The 11,849-nt window shown below is 42.0% G+C and overlaps 1 protein-coding gene across 1 annotated transcript in view; it reads right to left on the minus strand.

The window, feature by feature from the left end:
* LOC103264213 (E3 SUMO-protein ligase RanBP2) overlaps window positions 1–11,849 on the minus strand; it is a 51,755-nt gene that overhangs the window by 17,063 nt on the left and 22,843 nt on the right. The window contains exons 17-19 of the mRNA XM_008061859.2: window positions 10,507–10,642; window positions 6,028–6,122; window positions 330–5,130 (exon numbers count right to left, since the gene is read on the minus strand). Coding sequence (XP_008060050.2) covers window positions 330–5,130; window positions 6,028–6,122; window positions 10,507–10,642 — 5,032 coding nt within the window. The remainder of the gene's footprint in view (window positions 1–329; window positions 5,131–6,027; window positions 6,123–10,506; window positions 10,643–11,849) is intronic.

The raw sequence follows: 11,849 nt of genomic DNA on the forward strand, positions 1-11,849 counted from the left end.
TATTGAAGACTTTTAAATAGCTTACAATCTCTATTGCTGCTGAAAACTCATTTAGAAAGGAAAACTGCTCAAATATTTTTAGTCTTATTCAATTTTGTTTTATTATAGAAATGCAGGGTACAGGTGAGGATTCACTACATAAGTAGGCTGCATGCAGGTAAAGTTTGGGCTTCTAACTGGCCCTCACTCCCCCAAAAATACTTTTTGAGTATTCACAAGCAGTACTTCTTTGTAAAAATTTTGACTAAAACATTAGTATCCTACAAAAAGTCTGCATCAAGAGAAACAGTAAAAGAAAAAAAATTTTTCCTTAAAGACTAAGCACTTACCCTTGTCTGCTGTTGTAAAAGTGTGATTAATTGAAGACTCTTCCGTTGGCAGGGAAGCAAAGAGATTTTTGACTTTGCCATCCGGAGGTGGTCTGATATCAGAGCTCTTTGACAGTTCATATTCGTCAGGTTCCACTTTTCCTTCAGATTCACTCTGGACTACTGAACTAGTTTCATTATCGTTACTTTTCAAAGGTGCATTAAAACTAAATCCAAACAAAGACCCAGTGGCTGAACTGTTGCCAAATGCAAATGGTTTCGATTTCTCACTACTAAAAATGCTTTTAACAGACTCTGAACCAAATACAAACTTTGGAGGAGAAACCACTGCTTTTGTTGCTGTTTCAGATGTGCTAGACACTTCTCCAACTTCTGAAGTTGTATCTGCTACATCATCACTCTGAATTAAATCTGTCCTCTCTCTTGTGGTTTCCTCCAGTACAGCCACTGCAATTTTGCCACATGGTGACTCTCTGGGAGTGCTTGAACGAGAAACATGAGGTGTTATCAGAGAATCTCTCTCTTGGGCTGTTTTTGCTTCATCAAAAATTTTTTTAAACGAGTCTGCAACATCCTGTAGTTTAAAACGAACAGCTAAATGTTCTACTTTTCTTTCTCCATCTGCAAAATCACATGCAGTCCACACCCACACTCTTTCTGTTCCTTTCATATTTTGCAAAGTCATGTCTGGAGTTATTCTGTGATTGGCACAGAGTTTTAATACCTGGTCCCTTCTCATCACTATACGAACTTGCTTATTATCGTAATTCTGCAAAATCTTTATATCGCCAATGCCCCTTTCTTTCCATTGACCAACATCTTTATCATATCTGTAGAGTTTTGCCCTATGACTAAAAACAACTTGTTCATTTTCCTCACCACTGGATACTTCAACCAGATCGGGTAAAGGTACAACAGGTTCAAAGTACTGTCCATCTCTCTCTTCCTCTTGTGTAACATCAGACTCTTCATCAGTACCAACTGAAGTCCCACTCTGATTCAACTTGGTGGGAGACTTAGACGGACTCAGAGCAGATTTAAAACTGAAATTAAATCCTGTTGTTGACTCACCAAAGCGAAAGAGATTTTTTCTCACGGGGCTGCTTGCCAGTGGAGAAGCATGTACTGAGCTGCTACTAACACTACTTTCCAAAGCATCTTCCCTTAAGTCATAGCTGTCCCATTCCAACTTGGACCCAGTGTTTTCGGGATTTGGCTTGACTGTTGTGTCTGAAGCACTGGCCGCACCTGTACCTGAATTCTGAGTCTCTTCCTCAGTGACTTTTGTTTGATCATTTGTCAAAAATGTTTTGAAGTCTTTCAGCCCACTCTTCATCTCTTCAGCTCTCTGTATTAACTTGGCAGCTCTGCCAGTATCCACAAGCTTATGAGGAGTTTGAAGAGGTATATCTAACAGAAGCCGCTGACATTCCTCAAATTTCTGCTTGAATTCTTCAGCCAGCTCTGGTGTTTTAAATTTTGCTGCCAGCTGCTCTAGTTTGGCATCGCCATCAGAGAAATCACTAGCTAACCACATCCATGCTCTGTCTGATCCAGAGAGAGGCTTCAGGTTCATCGTAGTTGTTATCCAATGATTAGCACACACTTTTAGTACTTGTTCTCTTCGCATCAGCATTCTTAATTTGCCGTTGACCTCATTTTTGAGAATTTTCAAATTCCCCAAGCCCCGTTCTTTCCATTGACTTATCTCAGCATCAAATCTAAATAATTTTACCCGCTGCGAATACAGCACCTTTTCATCTTCTTCTCCTGTTACAAGCTCTACTTTTTCAGGCATCTGAACTACTGGTTCAAAATGGATGTCATCGCTGTCCTCAGTCTTGTAGGCATCATCATCTTTCTCAAAGTCAGCCGAAGTGTTGGCTTTATCAGCCACTTTGGCACTTTGTGATGAGAACAATTTTTCTCCAGCACCTGAAAACCCCTTGAAATGAGGATCTTTTTTGCCAAACTGAAATCCTTCTCCTGAAGTTGATTTTGCAAGGTCTGCAAATGTAAAAGTGCTACTTGTCTGACCAAAAATCACACCACTACCATTCTTCTGACTACTAGCATCCTGAGCCTGGAAACCAGTGTCATTTTCAGAGTGCTGTCCACTCTTCTTTTCTTGATTTCCTGGTTCCTGAATACCAAATTTAAATCCATCAGCAGACACAGGGAAGGAAAATCTGTCTTTTGTGGACTTTGATTCTGTATTAGAAGAACTCTGAAATGTAAATGAAGGTGTATTTTCTTGATCCACATGCCCAAACTTAAATCCTTGCTCTGTAATGCCAAAGGTAAAAGCTTTTTCTGAAAAGTTACTTTTAAATCCTGTTCCCACCTGACTTCCAGAAGAGTCATTTAACTTCATCTTTGAGCCCAATGTGAACGCTGAAGGTGCATCTGCAATAGGCTTATGAGTGGGTTTAGAGGCAGAACAAGCCACACATTTTAAGGAAGAACTCTCATTTTGTACAAAGCAAACACTACAGTCCCATTGTCCTTCCTTCTTGGCAAACATTCCCTCAAACCCACTCTTGGGAGTCTTGCTTGTCTCTGAAGAGGCAGGTGTTGGAACAGCAGAAGTAGGTTCGTTCTGTTTACTTGGATTCTGACAGGCAATACATCTGGTAGCGCTGGCTTCATTTCTTTCCAAGCACACACTGCAATCCCACTGTCCTTCCCCCTTGGTGAACATTCCCTCAAACCCACTCTTGGGAGCCCTGCTTGTCTCTGAAGTACCAAACTTGAAAGAGGTAGGGGCTGGAACAGCACAAGTAGATGGACTTGGTTTAGCTGGATTCTGACAAGCCACACATTTTGTAGCGCTGGCTTCGTTTCGCACTAAGCATGAGCTGCAGTCCCACTGCCCTTCCTTTCTAGCAAACATGTCCCCAAATCCACTCTTCGGAGTTTTACTCATCTCTGAAGTACCAAACTTAAAAGAGGCAGGTGCCGGAACAGAAGTAGTAGGCAGACTCTGTTTTCTCGGATTCTGACAAGCAGCACACTTTGTAGCACTGGCCTCATTTTGTAATGAGCATACACCACAATCCCACTGTCCTTCCTTTGTAGGAAAAACAGATCTAAAATCACTGTTAACAGATTTAGGAAGATCTCCCTGGCCAAGTTTAAAGGAAGCTTGATGTACAAATGACGATCCACTTTTGTTAGCAGATTTTGTATTCTGGCACGCAATGCATCTAGATACAGCAGGTTCATTTCTTACTAAACAGACACTACAATCCCAGTGACCTTCTTTCTTTGGAGTCATCAATGCAAATCGGTCTTGAACATTTTCTGGGCCAGTTTTAGGAACAAAAACAGTCTCAACTAGTGGTGGGCCAACGAGTTCTTTACTGCTTGGGTTTAGATTTTGGCATGACACGCATTTCTTAACAGTTGCAGCATTCTTTAAGGAGCAGCTATTACAATGCCACCAAGACCCTTCTTTCTTTGCAACTTGAAATTCAAAATTCACATTTCCGGCATCAGATTTGCAAATATCCTTGTTGTCATGACTCGTGGGTTCTTTTACAATTCTGATACTCTGATTTGGTGCTGTGGCTATATTTGTGGCTGAGGTTTTTAAAATGCTCTGAGCCTCCTCAAACTTGCACTTAAAAAGTGTTGCTTCCTCAGGAGTTTTGAACCTAATAGCAAGTTGTTCTGGTTTTGGCAATTCGTCTGCATAGTCAAGGGCATGCCATACAAAAGACCTGTCTGATCCAGCATTTGGTGTCAGCTTCATGTCAGGGCTGATGTAATGATTCGCACAAATTTTTAACACTTGCTCCCGTCTCATGAGAAGGCGAATTTTGCCAGACGTCTTGTGCCTTAGTATTTTCACGTTGCCAATGCCGCGTTCCTTCCACTCTTTGGATTCTCCATCAAAACGGAACAACTTGGCCCGGTTGCAGAAGAGCCCTTCTTCGTCCTCCTCGCCCGTTTTCACCTCGATCTTATCCGGAAGAGGCACCACAGGCTCGAAGTGCGGGCCGTCATCGTCATCCTCCCCACGGGCCCCTCCGCCGTCGGCTTCGTGACGCTCGGTTGCCAGCTCAGGAGCCGGTGCTCCAAGCAGTGACCTCCCTGGACCATGGAAAGTAAATGCTTCATCATTGCGACGAAAGCCAGAATTCCTTTGGTGGTTTGGCCCCACATTTTCCGTAAGTGAAACCCCAGACACATTTTTGCTTCCAAAATTGAATGCGTTTCGAGGCCCAATGGTTGGACCAGAAACTGGTTTGGGGCCACCGTAGCCATCTCCTTGCAAAGGCTTATCTGAAGTCAAGAGACCTAAGAGGCTTTCGCTGTTACTGAAGGCAGTAGAAGGGGGCTGCGTCACAGCCTGTGGTGATGAAAATGTGAAGTCGCCATCATTTGATTTGAAATTCGAGTTAAATTTAAAAGGAGCTGACTGTGTTGTATGCGCTGGTGCTGTTAAAGATGGCCTTATTCCATCACCCGGTTGAACAAAATTCGCTTTCCCAAATTCTATCACCTTAGATTCTCCAGATCTGGAAGCGTGAGCTGCAACTGAAGGTTTTGTGAAATATCCTGGTTCTGGCAAAGGTGGATTTGTGCTTGTCTGCTGAGCATTGTAACTGAAGTAGTCATCACCCCTGGGTGATAGAATTCCTGTTGCAGGAGACTCGAAACGCAGCGCATGAGGGCCATACATCTCCTGAGAGAACATACAAGCAGATGAGCTTTGCACTGGTGGTGTGTGCATCTGTTGGGGATAGGCGTAAATATGCTGCTGGGGTGGAAGTCTATTCATGCCATAAACTGGACCCTACAAGGAAAAAAGTTAAAATATTTTGTAGACGTTCCACAAAACCAGGGATAACTAGATACAAATGACTTCACACAAACTTAAAATGTGAATATTAGGTGAAGAAGGTATCATGAGGGTGTGTGGCACATCCTTAAAAGAAGGCACCATTACCACAAGAATACGTACGCATATACTTGGCAGATAATAAAAGTTAACTAATTTAACTAATCACAGCATCTTAAAATCTATTTCCACAATAAATTCACGGAATAAATGGCTTCTTCATTCCTAAACAATTCATCAAATCATGTTAACAATAATGATGATGGTGAAGACTAACATTTATTGTGCATTTATGAATGTGCCAACTGGACACTGTTCTAAGCACTTTGCGTAAGTTATCTCATTTTAATAACCTCAAAAGCCATATGAACTCAGGTTATATTATTATCCTCATTTTACATATGAGGCAACTGATGCATTGAGAAGTTAAGAAACTTGCTGTGGTTACAATAAATGGAAGAGCAAGGGTACAAATGCATCCTGACTCTCTGTCTGCCAAAGCTTCCCATTCACCTACCACTGAAATACGGGGCCTTAACAGTATAATCTCATCAGACCTAAAAGTACTTGCCACACAGTGGTTCAGCAAGGACATTCTAGCATTATTTTTGTCAAAACAAAACTAAGAAGGACCCAACACCACCACCATTTGCATTTTGAAAATATTCACACTTATTGTAACAAAAATAGTGACTAAGAAGTATAACTTCTGTATCTGGAGAGAAATTTACAATAGCTATCTCAAGGGACATATAAGTTTTAATACTGAACTACTCTATTAAATTTCTTTGAAGGAAGCCTAAACAATTCAAAAGGAGATAGTTAGAAATGTATAAATTATTCCTTTGTTACCTTTGTGGGAGTAACATTAGCTGCTGGTCTGAGAAGATACTGGGAATTATATGCTGGTGACTGACTATAATATACTGAAGGGCCAGTAGTTGCAACTAAAAAAAAAAAAAAAGAAAAAAAAGAAAACAATGTTAAAATCTATACTACAGTTAAGACTATCTAGGTAAGAAATATAAATACAAAAGCAATATAAATCAAAGAAAGATTTAACTACTTAACTACGTATATTTTAAATTTCTGTACATCAAAAAACACCAATCAAGGAGATTTGACAAACCACAAAAAACTGCTAAATATAACAGAAGGAATAAGCAAGTAGCACTGCTATAATCAACAAAACAAGCATCAAAAAAAGGAATCAAGAATAAAGTAGCTGGTCCACTTTCTAAGAAAGATCAGTATGATGTCAAACACAGGCATTGAGTCACAGAAAGAACTTAAGGAACCAAACTGCATCTAATGGCCTCAGGGCCATATTTTTGAAATGAGCCTTAAAAATTGGCAGAATGCCACAGTTGCATTTTGTAAACTGAAACTACTACTGAGAATGTTCTAGTCAAAAATCACCTGACAGGTTCATGGAAAGGATCTCACAAGTAACATAAAACGTGTTCCTTGGCTTAAAACAAAAACATTCACGCTGATGTACAAACTACCTACTCCATCTGTTTTGTGTGGGTTTTATTAGGAAACCAAGCAACTAGAAGGCACTCATGTTGATGGCAAAACTACCAACAGCCGTTTGCTTCAACTGGTTTATGACAGTTTTACCAGAAAACAAAACAACCAAGAGATCTTTCCTGCCTATTCATGGAAGAAATGGAAACTGTGACCCAAGAGGTTCCACACAATTGACTCTGGAAAGCACTGAAAAAAGACCTAGCAAAGGCTAGCCAGAAGTTCAACTTTGAATCTGAAAAACTAATGAAACTGCCTGGTGAAGATCCCTGTTTTTTGATTACTATGATGAGGAAGCAGGCACAGAACACACAACAAGCTGATAGGCATGAGCCACAGACATGAGCCAAGAATCTTAAGGTCTGAAGATTAACTAGAAACTTTATCACTGACTACTGATTCTTTTTGTTTTTTTTTTTTGAGTCGGAGTCTCGCTCTGTTGCCCAGACTGGAGTGCAGCGGCCACTCTCGGCCACCGCAGCCTCGACCCGCTGGGCTCCGGCGATCCTTCCACCTCAGCCTTCCGAGTAGCCGGAACTACAGGCAGGCGCTACCATGCCCGGCTGATTTTTGACATACAGTAGAGATGAGGTCTCGCAAAGTTGCCCAGGCAGGTCTCGAACCCGCGGGCTCAGGCAATCCACTCACCTCAGCCTCCTGCGGGATTACAGCCTGCGGGATTACAGGCTGAGCCACCAAGCCCGGCTTACTGATTCTTAACAGTGAGGGAAAAGGAAAAAAAACAACAAAACTACAGAGCTTTTATAAATCTACTAAAAGTATCAAATTAAAAAAGCACAACACAGATAGAGGCGGCCTCAAGGGCATGTTTTTAAAGTGAGGCCTGAAAATCTTCAGAATGATGAGGCTGCATTTTGCAAACTCAAGCAATTACTGAAAATATTCAGGTCAAAAGTCACCTGACAAATTCATGGAAAGAATCTCACAAGAAACCCAATTATGTTCTTTGGCTTTTAAACAAAAAGCACATCAGTACTCATGTTGATATACAAACTAGCTGCTCCATCTGTTCTGAGTGAGTTTTACCAGGAAACCAAACAACTAAAAAGCATTCACACAGATGACAAAACTACCACCAGCAATTTGCATGAACTGTTGAGCATGCTGAAGTGCTGAGCATGCCTAGTATTTAAAAACTGATACAGGCCGGGCTCCGGTGGCTCAGTCTGTAATCCCAGCACTTTGGGAGACAGAAGTAAGAGGATTGCCTGAGCCCGTGGGTTCGAGACCCGCCCGGGGAACTTGGTAAGACCGCGTCTCTACAATAAATCAAAAATTAGCCGGGCGTGGTAGCGCGCACCTGTAGTTCCGGCTACTAGGAAGGCTGAGGCGGAAGGATCGCCAGAGCCCAGCAGGTCGAGGCTGCAGTGGCCGGGAGCGTGCCACTGCCTTCCAGCCTGGGTGCCAGAGTGAAACTCCAACTCAAAAAAAAAGATACAATTTTAGTTCCTACAAGTTGGCAAAGGCTATTATAAACTATTAACAGTTAATGTCCCACGGGTTCGAGACCTGCCTGGGCAACTTGGCGAGACTTCATCTCCACAATAAAAATCAAAAATTAGCCAGGCGTGGTAGCGCGCGCCTGTAGTTCCAGCTACTTGGAAGGCTGAGGCGGAAGGATCACCAGAGCCCAGCAGGTCGAGGCTGCGGTGGCCGGGAGCGGCCACTGCACTCCAGTCCGGGTGACAGAGTGAGACTCCAACTCAAAAAAAACAAAAAACCAGTTAATGTTAGTCTGGGCGTGGTAGCTCAAGCCTGTAATCCCAGCACTTTGGCAGGTCAAGGTGAGGGTTTGCCTGAACCCATGGGTTTGAGACCAGCCTGAACAACATGGAGAAATCTCATCTCTACAATAAATCAAAAAATTAGCTGGTTGGAAGTAAGTGCCTGTAGTTCCAGCTGAGGCAGAAGGATCGCCTGGGCACAGCAGGTCACCGCTGGAGTGGCTGTGAGCGGGCCAATGCACTCCAGCCTGGGCAACAGAGTGAGACTCCAACCCAAAAATAAAAAAATATTAAAAAGTTAATGTTAGCAAAAGTGCAAAGATGACACTATCAGATACTAGTGGAAAGAGTACAAACTGAATTTTTAAAATATCCTACAAATCCTAGGATTCTGTCCTAGAATTTATAACAGCCCAAACTGGAAATAACATAAAGGAACAGAATTTGCAGTACTTCCACATGATAGGATACCATGAACTCACTAATATTCAAAGAATATTAAAAATGCTCAGGACTTCAAGTAACATTTAAAAACCAGCTGCCAGGTGAGGTGGCTCACACTTGCAATCCCAGCACTTTGGGAGGTAGAGGCAAGAGGACTGCCTGAGCCAAGGTGTTCGAGACCAGCCTGGGCAACTTGGCAAGACCGCGTCTCTACAACAAATCAAAAAATTAGCCAGGCATGGCGGCACATGCCTGTAATTGCAGCTATTTGGAAGGCTGAGGCAAGATTGCGTGAGCCCAGCAGGTTGAAGTTGTGGTGGCTATAAGCATGCCACTAAATTCCTGCCTGGGTGACAGAGTGAGACTCCAACTCAAAAAAAAAAAAAAAAAAGGTGCTACACTAGACTTTATAATTCTAATTATTTCCCTAACTAAAAGCAACTGGGGGAAAAAATTTGAACTACTAATATTTCAAGAGTCTGTCTCATGTAAAAGAAACCTATTTTTATGTCATTTCTGGATGCCTAGGGACAATGTACCATACTGGCAAGCACTTTGGGAGTTATACCACTGGAGTTTGAATTCTAGCTATCAATAACTAGCAGCATAATAATGAATAAGTTATCTAACCTGCTAAACCCATTTTCTCATTTAAAGAATTATGATTAATAATGCTACCTACCACACTGTTTCTGTGATTAAATATAATTATACTCACAAAGCACTTTTACACCTAGCCAGTCCACAGTAAGCACTATTAGTCATCTTAGTTCATTAAGTATTTACTGTATACTGGAATAAATGTCTCCTGCAAACTCACACCCACCTGCATATACACAAATGCTCATAGTAATCATGTGAGACAAGTATTATCTCCACATTTAGAGAGGTTAACTTACACAGCTGGCTAAGTAAAACAGTACAACTTAAAAACTCAATATGATCCAGGTCCAAACTCCTTTTCATTTTTTTTTTTTTGAGTTGGAGTCTCACTCTGTCGCCCAGACTGGAGTGCAGTGGCCGCTCCCAGCCACCGAAGCCTCGACCTGCTGGGCTCCGGCGATCCTTCTGCCTCAGCCTTCCAAGTAGCTGGTACTACAGGCGCACGCTAACATGCCCGGCTAATTTTTGATTTATTGTAGAGATGAGGTCTCGTCAAGTTGCCCAGGCGGGTCTCGAACCTGCGGGCTCAGGCAATCCACTCACCTCAGCCTCCCAAAGGCGTGGGATTACAGGCTGAGCCACCGAGCCCAGCTCTTTTCCTTTTATGTATAGCTGTAATAATAAATTTGATTACCCATTAATGTCCTGCCTCTCAATGTATCATCAAATTAATTTCCCAGAGGTTTAAGTTCGTAGTGTGTAACTGTATGGGTTAACATTTTTCAATCTAAAGAATAATCCCATCTCAGACTCAGTCCATCTAAGGTATGCATTAAAGGGTTCTTCAAGCCTTTATATATACAAGATCACATAAAATTTATTTTGCTTCTGGTTGGTGTTATGAAAATTCTAGGACTACAAATATAGGTGATTTCACAAATTATCTATTTAAAAGAGGGAGGTTAAAGTGGTTTTACTAAAATCTGGGATTATCTAGTTGCCAGCTCACCTGTTAGTGGCGCTCCATGAAAAGTCTGTGATCCCTGATAGCCCTCAGGCACTGAGTCTGGTCCATAATTCTCTGTAGGCCAACGGTGAGGGGATGCCGAGTTACTGCTACTTAGCTTCAATTCCTGCATTTCTTTCTATTATAAGAAAATAATTTCAAACATTTAATTGTATCATGTCAAATAGAGTACTAGAGCAAAATTAATATCTTAAATTTAAGTAACCGATGATATCTTTTAGTTAAGAGATTCTGTTTTCCAATGAGATCTGGGAATCAGGTGCTGATTTAAAAACATGATTATTTATTTATTAAAATTTCTCTCCTCCCATGTTCATTCTTTAGTTCCACCTACGTATCACCAACCTAATTCAACTAAACAAGCGAATAACCAGCCGGGCTCAATGGCTCAGCCTGTAACCCCATGCCTTGGGAGGCTAAGGTGAGTGGATTGCCTGAGCCCGCAGGTTCGAGACCCGTCTGGGCAACTTGGTGAGACCTCATCTCTACAATAAATAAATTAAAAAAATTAGCCGGGTGTGGTAGTGCATGCCTGTAATTCTGGCTACTTGGAAGGCTGAGGCGGAAAGATCGCTGGAGCCCAGCAGGTCGAGGCTGCGGTGGCCGGGAGCGGCCACTGCACTCCAGTCTGGGCAACAGAGTGAGACTCCAACCCAAAAAAAAAAAAAACTGGTGAAATTAACTGGAACACTTTACTGGTTAGTACTGGTGTCTGGACCATAGTTTTGAACTTGCAATCAGTGCTGTAATCAATAATTTTCAAAATTAAAAGTTTTAAAAACAGTGATGAGAACTGGTTTCAACAATTCTCTCAATTTACAGATGAGAAACCAAACAGGTACAAAAGTAAGGAAGTTAACTGGCCCAAGATCATTCACTAGTGGTAGAGTTGGTGCCATCAGCTTCTCAGGCTCATGAACTAGTGCTCTCTAAATCCAATGAATACAATGTTGAGTGTCTGAAACCCATATGTTAAATCAAAATTGTATGTAATATCCTAGGTCACGACCACACTAAATGAATACTTAAAATCTTTGTGCAGGCCATGTGTGGTAGCTCACGCCTATAATCCCAGCACTTTGGGAGGCCAAGGTGAAAGGATTGCCTGAACACACAAGTTTGAGACTGGTTTGGGCAACCTGGCAAGACCTCATCTCTACAATAAAAAAAGTAGCTGGGCATGGTGGTGCATGTCTATAGTTCCAGTTACTTGGAAGACGGAGGTGGATCACCTGAGCACAAGAGATTGAGGATACAGTGGCCATGAGTGTGCCACTGCACTCCAGCCTGAGTGACAGAGTGAGACTCCAACTCACAAAAAAAAA

Source organism: Carlito syrichta, unplaced genomic scaffold (assembly GCF_000164805.1).
Source record: "Carlito syrichta isolate Samal-C Ts95f unplaced genomic scaffold, Tarsius_syrichta-2.0.1 Scaffold305632, whole genome shotgun sequence".
NCBI classification, from domain to species: Eukaryota; Metazoa; Chordata; class Mammalia; order Primates; family Tarsiidae; genus Carlito; species Carlito syrichta.